The sequence below is a fragment of the Pseudorasbora parva genome, chromosome 19, assembly GCF_024679245.1.
Source record: "Pseudorasbora parva isolate DD20220531a chromosome 19, ASM2467924v1, whole genome shotgun sequence".
NCBI classification, from domain to species: Eukaryota; Metazoa; Chordata; class Actinopteri; order Cypriniformes; family Gobionidae; genus Pseudorasbora; species Pseudorasbora parva.
In genome coordinates this window covers 24,984,721-24,999,325 of record NC_090190.1, presented here as the reverse complement: position 1 = coordinate 24,999,325, position 14,605 = coordinate 24,984,721, and the positions used below count along the sequence as shown (strand labels likewise).

The 14,605-nt window shown below is 39.3% G+C and overlaps 1 protein-coding gene across 2 annotated transcripts in view; it reads left to right on the top strand.

The window, feature by feature from the left end:
• Positions 1-13,786, top strand: part of top2b (DNA topoisomerase II beta) — a 162,703-nt gene extending 148,917 nt beyond the window's left edge. For both annotated transcript variants that reach the window (XM_067426450.1, XM_067426449.1), the window contains exons 31-35: positions 219-384; positions 861-943; positions 1,017-1,106; positions 3,517-3,740; positions 13,260-13,786. In XM_067426450.1, coding sequence (XP_067282551.1) covers positions 219-384; positions 861-943; positions 1,017-1,106; positions 3,517-3,740; positions 13,260-13,427 — 731 coding nt within the window. In that variant the 3' untranslated portion in view covers positions 13,428-13,786. The remainder of the gene's footprint in view (positions 1-218; positions 385-860; positions 944-1,016; positions 1,107-3,516; positions 3,741-13,259) is intronic.
• Positions 13,787-14,605: the final 819 nt, after the last annotated feature.

Genomic DNA, 14,605 nt, shown 5'->3' with positions numbered 1-14,605 from the left:
AACATTTTACTATATATCCATATATCTATGGACGAAATAATTGACAAGTAGACCTTGAATTATTGAAAAATACTGCAGGGGTGGTAATGCATATGTGAAACATTTTTGGTTGAATTTCTAACATAAAGTAGCATATTAATACTGTGTTAAAACAGCCATATAAAAACCTGACATTTTAGACATAGCCTGAAATTTTCTATCGTGTTGTTGTTTCACAGCTGTGAAGGCCAAGTACACGTTTGACTTCTCTGAGGAGGAGGAAGAGGATGATGGTGACGAAGAACAGGGGAATGATGCATCACCAGTTCACTCCTATAAAAACACAGAGCAGCATAATGATGATGAAAATTATGACATTTTTCCTCCAAAAACAACATTTACTTTGTATGTATTTGTATTTGTATATAAAAAAAATTGGGTGAATCTCACAAAAACTGTCACAAGCATTTTAAGTTTTAAGTTCTTATTTCAGAATTTTTTTAATAGGTTTTGCTGTTTTATTTTAATTACAATTATACACAATTATATATAATGTAATGTAAAAAAGCAAAACAAAAAGACTGCACTGCTCATTACTAAGTAAATTGTTTACTATTACTACTATTTGAATTGTAAACAATATACAGAGCATCCTTTTTCCTTAGTTCTGCACTTACGGTGATTTAAATTTAATTGTATTAGAGTAATTATTTTAATATAACAGGGAACAAAATAACCCCCAAAAAAACTCAAAATAATGACATCTTATGTTTTTTGTGAGGTCCACTCATTTAATTAAACTATGTAGTTACTATTATTCCCAAAGTGACAATCAAATATGGATGCCAACTCTTTTTAAATTTTAATTCAATATTTTTCAGGCCTACTTCACCAGCGAAAAAAAGGGACCCAGAGCCTGTATTGTCATCTAAAACAGCATATGTTGACAAGAGCAGCGATGACGGTGTGTTTGTGTTCAGTTGTGGTTTATCATATTAATAATGTGTATGTGTTAATAATGTTTATTTATTCTTCAGATGTGAAGTCAGACAGTGATGATGACAGGGGTCAAGTGTTCTCATCATATTCCAGCAGTTCTGCTTTTGACAAACCTCCAGCTAAAAAAGGTACCTGACCAGCAACCAACCTGTCAGGGTCCCTGCAGCGTCTTAAAAAGTCTTACATTTCAAAATCTAAATGTAAGGCCTTAAAAAGTCTTAAATTCGCGAAAGCATTGCGTTCTAGGTCTTAAATAATGTTAAAAAGGTCTTAATTTTCCTACGTCCATGTAACGCTACCTCATTGAAATGCTCCCGGCTCCAACAGCGCACGTTTATTCCGTGGTGTTGTAGTTCTTTCTTTCGCTAGTCCAATTATTGTTCGCTGTATTACAACTACAAATTAGACCAACATGCATCTTGTATTGCAGCCAATCAGCTTTCAGGCACGAGCCTCTTTCTGTTTGTACCCCACAGACACAGAAAACTGATTTTATTCTTCAGCTGACGGTTTTTCTAGTTCTGCAATCGTGAAAGCGAAGGCAAATCTTTCTCACCATCTCACAAAATTACCAAATAAAAGTATAATACACCCAATTGCACTAAAAAGAGTTTATAACAGTCATGTAAACCCCGAACTCCGATGTCAGACTTTGTGTGTTTGCTGCCTGTCAGCGCTCACGCGAGTGGATTGAATGTGTTATTTCTAGGCTCAATACTCTTGAACAATCAAATGCATATGTCTATATCCTGACGTGAGTAAAAAAGTTTGGGACGTGTCAGTAAGCACTGGATCTGTGCATTAGTAAGTTCTCAATGGGAAAGCAAACTAATACAGCTTAACAACAACACAAACAGGGAAAATAGCACTTAAAGCACTGTTTGTAGATATGTATCTTTATGTTGTATTTATTTGTCCTATTATCATTTGTTTATAAGTATTATTAAGTATATTTTTTATTACTGACCATTTACTTGATTACTTGCTTGAAAACTTTATTACTTATATTAAGCAATTGCTTAGTTATTGCTGTGGTTTACTTGTAAGATTTTAGTCATATTTCCCACCCCAAACAATCGTGTTATTACAGATAGATAGCACACCACTGGACCAGACTTTTTTTTGTAATACCAAACAAGATTCATGTATTTTGTTTGTTTTATTGCCATGTGTGACTATTGTGCATCTAACATAATATGGCTAATGTGGCATCCTAATTATGAAAATAATAATAACAATTTTTGCTAATTTATGGAAGTGACCACCTCAAAATAAAAATAAAAATAAAATGGGATTGAGCTATAAATAATTTTACTAATTAAGTTTACTAAAACTTTGTTCAATTTAAATAAATTAAATTGCTTTGCAAGTTATTTAGTCATTCTGCATTTCCTTTGCATGTTTTTTATTGTGTGATATAGGTCTTAAAATGAATTCATAATGGTCTTAAAAAGGTCTTAAAAAGTCTTAAATTTGACTTGGTGATACCCTGCTGTGATGAAGGATCATGTATAAATGTCAAAATTAACTCGAAACTGACCCTTTTTACTAGGGCTGCTCGGTATATCGCAAATCTACAAAACGCAATATGCATTTCACAATGGCTTGCGATATCGGTACTCACACTGACTCACACCTACACCCTTTTGTGACTTATTGCACTTGAACATTCAAAAACACACATTTGTGTCAAATACAGTGTCAAAAGGCCTGCCTTGTCGAGTATTCATTTAAACACAGTCGGTTATGTGAACCTAAACAGCTGTAAAGTAAATCGGATGTGTGTCGATAGGATCTGTGCATTAAGTCTTAAAGTGACTGCAGCCTAATACAGTAAACCTGCTGCTGTCAAGCAACAAAAGAAAAAGAGAAAATCACGTACTACTCCTTGACTGAATAACTTTTGTAGCTTTAATATAAATCAGCACGTGATTAGACTATGCAGTTTTATTTTTACATTTGATTATTTAGGTTTCTGTATTGTTTCTTATGTGAATGCTGTTGTACTACTGTTGTATTTGTATTTTTCCTATTAGAAATTTGCTTCTTTACTCTTTTTATAAGTTTCTTTGGATAAAAGTGTCTGCTTTTAATTTAAAATGTAAATGTTCTTACATTGTAGCAATGCTTTCTTTTCCCAGAAAGAATGTTCAATTCAGCTTTCCATCACAGGAATAATTGGTTATGCGATTTTCCATTTGTAAATATATTTAAATGTAATTTAAATAGATTTTACGCAATTAAATATTATTGTATCGTATATCGGATATCAATTGCATATTGCATAACCTACTTTTTACTTCATGTTTGTTTCTCCTCTTATTGTGAATGATTCATGAGTGCATGCTATTACAAAAACAAAATTGTACTAACAGTATTTCATCAAAATGCAATAATTTCTGATAAAAATGTGTTTATTAGCATGTGTTTATAGTGTTCATGTAGCATACCAGTTCAGCGCAGTTATAATAATCTTAACTAGTAAATGTGAATTGCCAATTTCCAGTCTGTTAAAATTATTTTGTTCTGTTACTCTAGCTAAGAAACCTACAGACACGGCACCTAAACAGAAGAAAGCTCCAGTAAAAGCCAAGAAGCCTGATACATGCATCTGGGACTCCGACTCTGACACAGTCACTAAAAAAGCACCAGCAACACCAAAAGGGGGTGGGAAAGGCAGAGGCAGGAAGAGGAAGCAGTCGAGCTCAGAGGAGGATAATTATAACCCTGTGAAGAAGACTGGAAAGACTGCCACAAGCAGGGTGAGGGATATATCCTCTACTAATAATCCCATAAACTATGTCTAGATCTGAACAGTTTTTCAATGCAGATAATATAATGCATTTTAAAAATCCATTATATTATCTGTTTATTAAAAAATTAGGAGTGGGAAAATAACACATTTATTTCTGTGCAAAGCGAGAGAGAGTGTCTGACTGATGGTCTGCATGTATCCAGCCGTGCTCAACTCAGTGTCCTCTTCTTTGGAGGGGTTGATGGGCATAACGTGCTGGACGTTGCAAGCTCCATCAATTATATAAAACAAATATTATAAAGCAGTTATTATATAAAGTCAAATTTGTTTGTGTCACAATACACATTGTTTCAAAGTAGTGTTAGAACATTTTTATGCTTTATATAACATCTTTTCATCTTTTTAGTTTTTATAACATCTTAAGGGGGGGGGGGGTGAAATGCTGTTTCATGCATACTGAGCTTTTTACACTGTTAAAGACTTGGATTACTATCCTAAACATGGACAAAGATTTAAAAAAATAAGTTGGACGTTTAATGAAATATTTCTGTGTCAAAAATACTCCTTCCGGTTTCTCACAAGTTTCGGAGAGTTTTTTTTTTAGTATGACGTCAACGGGTCGGAATATCCTTGTATGGGCCGTACGGGCTCTTCTCCCGGAAGGGTGTGCGCGAGACCGACCGGATTAGAGCGAGTCAGCGAGAGAGCAAATACATGCCGCCCATAAACACTGCACTCACTGTCTCAGGACTTCATCAAACCAACAACGTCACCAAAGAAGTGTGTTTTTGATGGAGCGGTGACGATAAAATTTCACAATTGTGCTTTGGAAGCAGGCGGTGAGTAAAACTGCTTCAAATTAGGGCTGAACAATATTCTGTTTTAACATTGACATTGCGATGTGCGTTTGTGCGATAGTCACATCGCCGGAACATGCAATGTGAACGGTAGTAGCCCATGGTGTATTAAGAGAGCGGTAGCACACAGTAAACACGAGTTTGTTGCTGGAGTGACATGCACGTTCCGCGTGCCTGCACAGTGATTGGTTCGCTGAGCCAATTAACTGCTAAAATCCGTGACGAAGAGGATCCGAAGAGGAGGAAAAAAAGATTTGTACCGGAAATCATCTTTTTGGGACTATTTCGACTACATAAAGGAGGATGTTGAACAAAAAGAGGTACTTTGCATGGAGTGTCTTGTGGCCACAAAACAAGAAAACACCACCAATTTGTCTGATCACTTAAAACGGCACCACAAAGATCTTTACGACGAATACAAAGCAGGGCTCGACATAAACGCTTTTCCAGGACATGTGGATGTTTTGAAGGGACAAGTGAAAGAGAATTTTACTTGCCTGACTGACAAGAGCCGGATTAAAACAAAAAATAACTAGCGAATCACCAAAATGCAAGAATGTTTGTGCATTAATTTAGTGTAAGTGGCGATCAATAGTGGATAATATATAATGAACTGACGATAATAAGGTTGCGCTGTTGACGCTCGTGCATCCTCTCGAGGAGAAATTACAACACATGAGCGTTTTCCTGAATACCATCACGACTGTAAATGACACTGATTTCATATAACAGTTCCATAAACAACTAATTAAAGGGTTACTTCAGCGATTAGCATATGGCTTTGTATCAGTAGAAACCCTGGAGTATATTCAAATGATTGTGCTTTCCCCCCTCATATCCCCCTGAGACAAGAGATTTATGCATTTTATTTCTGGAAAAATTCCTCCTATGATGCAAATTGACGATTTTTGCATCATAGGAGTAATGTTGGCCCAAAGGCTAAAGACTACAGCCAGCAGAGGGAGCTATTTCCGCATGTTTTGAACCTGCGCATGGGGGATGGGAGATTACTCAGCTGGCAGGGAGAGTTCAGCTGGCAGCTACAGGCACTCATTTAAACGGAGCTATGTGAGCAATGTAAGTCTTTTAACTTCTCAAATTAATTTCTATGAAAGTTAAGCTTGCAAAGGCATGAACTGAAACGCGCCAGACTGAACTCGCGTTGTGAATGTATGCCGCGAGTGTAGTCGCGATTACCTCAGCTCTCATCACTCCTGCAGTTAGTGCTCAGTGCTGTGATACTCTCGCGGTGACTCACTCATTATATTGAACAGACACGTTCAGTTTTTAATTGTAGTGTCTTCAGCTCAGTCACAGTAATCAAGTTGGTGGTGTTGGGAATGGCCTCACAGGGCAGCGAAGCATTCTGGGAATTGTAGTCTTTCATCCCCATGGGACAAAAATACATTTTCTGTCTTTTCTCAGTCTAGAAGGCACCAAATTCAAAAATAATTTCACATTTCTACTGCATTGATGACCCAGTTTAAATACAGATTCATCCTCCCAGCGCTGAAGTACCCCTTTAATATTCACTTAAAGTCACTTACAGTTTAGATGCAATATTTAGTGTTTTTGTTCTATTTTAGCAGTTAAAATCGTTCACAGCAGACCCGTAGCACGTCTCACTCATAATAACAAGCGTTAACGATTCAGCATTTGAATGAATCGTTTGAATGAACGACTCAGTGACTCACTCATTGAGACGGTCACCTGCTGCCACCTACTGGAGGTTTAGTTTCATGTTTACACAAACTTTCCAACATTTCTTTTTGTCACTTGTAATGAAGCTTGCTTATTACTGAAATTATTAATATCATGGAATGGTAATTATTGACTTTAGCCTGGATTGATGGCTCTCAATATCACAATATATATCGTTGGGGGAAAAAATATTGCAATGTAATTTTTTTCCAATATCGTGCAGTCCTACTTCAAATGTCGGTGTGTAGTTGGATATCGTCATGTGAGTAAACATCAGTAAACAACACGATTGTATAGTTAATTTATCAATGAAGCATGCGATGTATGGCGTGTCTTTAAATACATTTGTTTAGCTGACCACTATATGTGTTTGTTTATTGTAAAACCACCCCAAACATAACGTTAAACTTAGTTTGTTCACACAAAGCACATTCAAATGCACTACTCCATTGTTTTTCTATGTAACACTAGTAGTCTAACGTGCAAAACCATTTTGCTTGCGATTGCTAAGGTTTAGTCGCATACAATAGTCCATAAACCAAATTATGTCCTCACAATCCACAAGTAAACAAACGCAAATGTTGGCAAGCCACTAAATACAGTAATGTTACATACCACTGAGACGGACGTCCTGATGTAGCTGCTTCTCCTGCTCAGTTTATTTTAGCCTCCGGATCCGATTCTGGATCATATATGTATTAGTTGAATCTGATTGATAGCCATGGTTTATTTAGGGTAACGTTTTCTTTTCCATGCTTAACGCTCTCGTGCAGTAGCAGCATGCTCGTCATTCTTTAGCTCCGCCCACACGATACGCCTCCAGCCGCTCGGGTTTTTTTTCGGAAAAAATTCTCGGTACAGCTTATCTTTCTTTTATAAATATAATAAAACGAAAAGCCTTTTTGAAACTAAGTGCCAACTAATTGAGTAATGATCTTTGGATATATATAGTAAAATGGAAAAAAGTTTTTAATTGTAATAAAAAAAAACTTAATTAAATTAACTTCACCAAACACACACATATATATATGTTACAAAAGTGGTGTGTAGGTCAAACTCATGAAGGCGAAGGAGAACTTGGAACAGGAAACTTTTAATAGAAACAACTCAGGAACATCCAAAACACACTACAATACCTGAACGTCGACGGACAAACACTGAGGGGAAACTGAGAACTAAATACACAGGGCTATCAAGGTGATTGACAAGACACAGGTGATGGGCATAACTAATTAGACAGACTGGGGAGAAACTAGGTCACGGGGGCTGAACTCAAAACACAAAGTACACAGCAGACAGGGTATACATGTAACATTATGCCCCCTCTGAAAAAGGCGCGTCCTCGCGCCATAACAGTAACATCAGAGGAGGGTGGGAGGGGGCTCTGGAAGAGGGTGAGGGAACAACAGGGAGGAAACGGGGAGTCCAACACACAGAAAACCGGTCCAACAGAAAAGGGGAGTCCATCTTGAAGGAGGGAGGAGCCAGTGGGGAGCCTGGAGCAGGAGCCAGATGGTCCAGAAACTAGCCAAGATGAGGCCCCACGGCGGAGTCGGAGGAGGGAAAATCCATGGAGTCGATGACTCGGTGGGAGACATCCTGGGGACGACCAACGAGGAAGCAGACACTGATGGAGACCCTGGAGGAGCGGCTGGGTCGATGAGCCCACACGAGACTGGAGGCCCAGGAGACCGAGGTGGAGCCGCGGTGATGAGCAACCGAGGTGGAGCCGGACAACCACAAGACAAAGCCGAAGGTGCAGGAAGGACGATGACTGACCAAGGCGGAGCCGGAGAGACGAGGGTGCCCGGAGAAGCCGTCTGGCAGAAGGTGTCCGGTGTAGCCAAGGGCGGGAGGAGCCAGGGCGTAGCCGATGTGTCGACGGGCCGTGGTGGAGTGTAGGGTGAAGAGACCGGCAGTGATGATAGGGGATCCTCTGGGTGAGACGGCACTGCTGGACTGAGTTCTCAAGGCGTATCCACACTGCATGTGGGAGGAGCAGAGAGGATGATGGACAGCGGTGTGGCCGAGGATGAAGAGCTGGTTGACAGATGTGGAAGTAGAGGGAGTGTGGGTGGGAGTTCTAAGGGCGCAGGAGAAACTTGGGTTACTGGAGAGACAGGGGTTGTGGGAGAAACTTCCAAATACCATTAAATTAACTTCACCTCAGAGATGGTGCGCAGTTCCTATAGATAGCCGCCAGAGATCCTCGTCGCATCCACCGCGGCGGGCTGATGGGTGGGGCTCAACCCTCAAGCTCCACGAGGACTCCCTCCACAACGGATGATTTTGTTGGCTCACGCACCTGGTCAGACCCTTGCAGTGGTCCGGGCTCCGGGGGAATGACTCCTCTCAACCTCTGCCTGGGTTTGGGCCAGTCGATCATTGCAGGCCGGTCTCCACGGTCTGCGGTGGGCTCAGGCACTCCCATCATGCCGGTCGTGGTCGGTGGTGGATGGCTGGTCCGTTGATCTGTTACAAAAGTGGTGTGTATTTTCAACTCACAAAGGTGAAGGAGAACTTGGAACAGGAAACTTTTAATAGAAACAACTCAGGAACATCCAAAACACTACAATACATGAACATCGACGGACAAACACTGAGGGGAACCTGAGAACTAAATACACAGGGCTAACAAGGTGTTGACGCTCTATACACTGGCATTGACCTTTCCCAGCTTCGCCGCCTGCAGTTGGTTCAGAACTCAGCCGGTCGACTCCTTACTTGTACAAAAAAGCAAGAACATATCACCCCGGCCCTCGCTTTGCTCTACTGGCTCCCCATCCGCTACCGCATTGATTTTAAACTGCTACTCACAGTCTATAAATCCCTCCATGGTGTGGCCCCTGATCTGATCTTCTCCACCACCACATCTCCTCCAGAGCACTACAGACCTGACCTTTTGCTGTTGGAAGTGCTTTGCAGTAGCAGCCCCCAGACTCTGGAACTCTGGAAATTTAGTTTAATAACTTAGATCCAAATTTTAGTGTCCCCAACTGAGCAAGCCAAGCCAAAGGTGATAGTGGCAAGAAACCAAAACTCCATCAGGGCATGATGGAGTAAAATAAACCTTGGTAGAAACCAGGCTCAGTCGGGGTGCCAGTTATCCCCCGGCCTATTAACAAACAGTGTATAATTATTATTCTGGCAACTAAGGGTGGGCGATATAGCCTCAAAATTATATCACGATATTTCAGGAATATTTGCGTTAACGATATTTATGACGATATAGCAAAAAAAATATGGAACAAAATTTTATTGGTTATTGCAGCTGGTAGGCAGCGGCATTTATTATTGCAAATAAAATTAAAGGCATTTTTTATCCATTTCCAATGAGCTAATGTCAATGATAAGATAATATTTCTTTCAAAGTGTAAATCTACTGACATAAGGTTACTAGTGTTTTCACTGGAAATCTTTTTTTAAAAAAAAATTGTTATAGGCCTAGCCAATAAAACATTTAGTTTAGCAATAACTAAAGTAATTTATGTCATGGTCTGTCTGAATATTCAATTCTGATTGGGAAGGTGTACAATAGCAGAGGTAATTCCAAGTTAAAATACCATTCTGTATGAGCCGCTTTCATTATGAAGTGTGCATCATACACACACACACGTCACTCGCATACAGAGATCGCGCTGCAGATTCAGCGGGTGATGCGTCGATTACACAAGGATCGGAGTCTTCATGCCTGAGACGGGTTTATGCACTGACGATGAGGGCTTGACAGAGCAGTTATCAAGTAATTATCGCACTTTTCATATTTGCCCCAGGCGGAGTAAAGGCTATCTTGCGGCCGATCCCGGGATACATTCCCAAGGTACCATCTAATGCGCTACGGTTGGTGGTTCTCCAGGCTTTTCATCCCCCACCTCATGTGACGGCAGATGAGGGCAGGCTTCACCTCCTCTGCCCGGTGCGGGCATTGAGGATTTATTTGGAGAGGTCTGCCCAGTGGAGGAAGTCAGACCAGTTGTTAGTGTGCTTTGGTCCACCTAGGAAAGGGCTGCCTGCGGCAAAACAGACCATTAGTAACTGGGTTGTCCAGGCAATAGCCACGGCCTATCAGGTGCGCAACTTGCCTTCACCTATAGCCGTGAGGGCTCATTCTACCAGGGGCATGGCCTCCTCGGTAGCCCTCCTTTCCAGAGCTTCTTTGCAGGATATCTGTGAGGCGGCCAGGTGGGCCACACCGCATACTTTCGTGAAATATTACAGTCTGCAACTCCCGGCGATGCCAGGCGCTAGGGTGCTCGCCCCCTGAGTATGCACTCCGGTCCATATCAGGGGGCCCAAGATAGGCAAGGACTAGTGGGTACTCGTTCCCCAATGTGTCATCTACGATGACGCAGTGTGAGTTCCCTCAATAAAGGGAACGTCTCGGGTTATGAATATAACCCATGTTCCCTGAGAGGGAACGAGACACTGCATCTCGTAGCCCCGCCTATCTACAGAGCGTCCCGCTTCATAGCAGTAAGCTGCGTTTGCTTGTGCCGGCATCCCTTTATACCTCCGGGTATGCCGTCACTCGTTATGTCATCACGCAACACCAATCAAGATAGGACTTTTTTGATATGAACTCAGCAGCGTCACGCCGAGGGCGTTCCCCGATGTGTCATCTACGATGACGCAGTGTCTCGTTCCCTCTCAGGGAACATGGGTTATATTCATAAACCGAGACGTTTTCCCAGTTGGTCTCCCATCGAGGTACTGACCAGGCTCAACCCTGCTTAGCTTCAGTGGGAAATCAGTCTTGGGCTACAGGGTGATATGGCTGCTGGCTATGTTTAAAATTTTAATGTTTTAAATTGTGTTATGTAGCTTGATGCTAACTGAAGCTCTAATGCACCTGTTGCAATAAGAGCTGTGTCTATTTATGTTACAATAATTCACAGAATGTGCTTTCAATTTTGTTTTTATGTTCTTTTAGAAAGACTCTAGATATTTGTAGCTTACTGGATGATCTCAGCTGATAATGGGCCATTTAGGAAGGCATACATGTTATAATGGTTTTGAATAATGGCTGTTACAAAACAAAAGATTCATAACAAAACAATAATGAGGATTACGTCTCAGACATTCAAAAGTGTTAAACGATCGCTTAGTGAGCACATTGTAGAATTAATTGAGCTGTTCAACCTCGCCAGACATTAGACAAGACATGGTCTTAGAAAATGTTTCATAACATTCATACTCATTCAACACACTTGTGCCTTCAATTTAGTTGTAGTTATATGTCACTATACTACATTCACATAATATTTTTATACATGAAGAAAAATATTTAAAATATTTAATTTTTTAATTTTTATGTTTCAGCCTATATATGTCTATATTAATAACTGTCTGAGTAATTCTGAGTATTCAGCTGTAAACTCTCAAGTGTTGGCTTTCTAAATATATATTGGTAATGTGTATATTCAGAATACCGTACGAGCAGCTGTCTTTATACTATGAGCATGTCTAAATGCTTAATTTGCCAGATCGGGAGATGACAGGTAAGAGGTTAAAAGTAAAAAAAGCGCATTTTGCGAGCTTGGAGGCGCTTGACCCATTCGGTTGTGTTGTAGGTGGTGGGATAACTCTGTGGCAAACGTCCAGTATTTTCCGCATATCATTTAAAGCGAAAAGAAGATCAAAGCACTTATTAGATAATTAGAGGCACAACACTTATTTTAGCTCTAGGAAAGTGTCTATTACCAACACAATCCAATCAGAATCGTTAGACTGGATCTAACTGTTTATTAAAACACACAGGAGACGGAGTTCAGATTGGTGCATGTTGTGTGTTTGCTCACGTGATAACAGCAACGTCACACGCACATGACGACATGGAGGTTACCGTGGTGCGTAAAGCGAGTTACTCCTCCCACTTCTGCTAGTTTTACTGAGATGTCTTATCCCGTACAAATTGGCCATTAATATTACAGACGTCCTGGGGTAAAATTACTTTACCCCCACGTCCCCATGTTAATGTTAATCCCGTCCGAATAGGGCTTTAGGACAGTATTCTAGGTTATTACTTGTGGAGTTTTTGTTTGTGTTTTTTTTTTACCAATAATTAAAAATTAGCAACTGTGAGTGTGTGAGTGTTGGGTACGGGCAGTGTAGGAGGGATAGAATGAAATGGCGTTGATAAACACGCTAAAAAACTATGCGTCTTGATAGCACGCCAAAATGGCATACGAATTGGCGTATCATACATATGCCATTTCATGAGATCAGTCTGTAAAGACTGTTGATATGGCCATGGTGATTGGGTCAAAAAAGTTTATATACTGTTTATCTGAACAATTATGTTGTAATAAAGCTGTAATGTACATCTACAGATGCAGATTACAGGGTTCTTTTGTTTCTTTTTTTCACTCATGTACATAAACTTCAGACTGTCTGTAAAAGTCTGTAAAACTGCAAGCAAATTATTTGCATTATGCCCAGTTTGTAATTATAAAACAAATGTAGGCTATGCAATGCATAATGCCAAACACTGTTTCAGTTTCTGTAGATTGAACAGAAAAGGAGCCATAGTTTGAGAAATTGTGTGTAAGCAATAACTAGTGTTATAGCATATGTGTAACAACTGGAATGTTTTAGCCTGCAGGGGGTGCCAATGGTCTGGAAATTGTAAATCCAGGCTTGAGCTCAAAACTTCCAGTTAAAGCATTAAAATAATGGCAGAACTGCAATATTTTCTAAATAACAGAACTGTGATGCACAGTGGTATCATTTTGCACACTGTACTCAAGCTGAACTCAGGTGTCAGATGCTTCCAGATAAGTCTAGTTTTGCAATATATATATATATATATATATATATATATATATATATATATATATATATATATATATATATATATATATATATATATATATATATTTATTTTTATTTTTATTTTTTTTACTGGATCTTGCAGTTACCCATGAGGAATAGTACAGTGTCTTATCAATGTTGTGTGTGTTGGCATGTAGAAACCAAAGAAGCCAGCATCTGAGGATGAAGAAGATGATGACGCAGGTGTGAACAGCTTCAGCCGTCTGGACTCAGGCAGAGATCGATCCGGTCGAACCAAGAAAGAAGTTAAATATTTTGCAGAATCTGATAATGATGATGATGATGACGATGACATGTTTGACTAGAAAAAACATTCACGCACACACAGTCCAGAAAAATGCTTGTTGAAGTGTTGTAAAACAGGTTTTCTGTCTTCTGCCCAGCAGAATTTTGTACATTTTACCCTCCATTTTGTTTTTGTTTTTTAATTGTGATGTTGAATTATTTCTACTGTCTAGCTGTTTTACTCTTTTTATTGTTATTGCTATATTATTATTATTATTGTTATGATACATTGACAATGTTGTTTTTTATCATTGAATTGTATTGTCTTGAGCAGCTTTTAGAGATTTAGACCGCTGTGCTTTAGCACCTTTAATGATTCAACGTTAGAGATGACTTACCTTTTTGAGATGACTTGGAAATAAACATGAAATGTAAATTATTAGTTGGTCTCTGAGATTTTGCAGCATTTCAGTGATACTGTCATTGTTGTAGACAATGCAAGATGTTGAAGGGGTCAATAGAGTTGTTTAACTCTGTCTATCTGACATGCTGTTTGTTACCACAGAAATGAATCATCCTGCAGTTTTTAAAGACAAGGTGACAGAACCAGAAGTTGATCTGCATAGAAAAGTAATCCAAGGGTGCAAAAACAAGGATTTTGACAACTATTACAGCACAACATTTAGCATTGTATGAAGAAAAAACAACAACAACACGTACATCCAAGCACTTCCAAACATTTTAAAATAAATATATTATTAATGGTTCATGGTAAAGGCAATGGTAAATATGAACTGTAAATGTCCAAAAAAAAAAAAAATAGAGAAGGGAATTCACCCTTTAACATTTGGATACAAATACCCAGAATTCTGATGAAACATATTCTTGATTTGTCATTATCTAATCTTCTTTCACAAGGTTTAAACAAACTGTTATTTATTAATTTCATCCATAGGTTACCTTCATAGGCTAAATTTGGGCCAACTTTGTGTTTGACAGTTGACTGCCTTTTAATGAGAATTCTACAAGATCAAAACCAACATGTTCTACAAATGTTAGGTGATCTGTTTTTATCTCTATCTGCTCTTATCTGATAAAAAAACTATGGAAGTGATAAAGTAGTTTTTTTTTTGTACAGAGACCAGGAAACCAATGCAACTGTCGGCATACAGTATGACAATAGCAAAATTATGTTTCCTGATATTGAAGAAATAGCACACTTAACGTACGATATCACATTCAGAGTAAAGCATTGAAC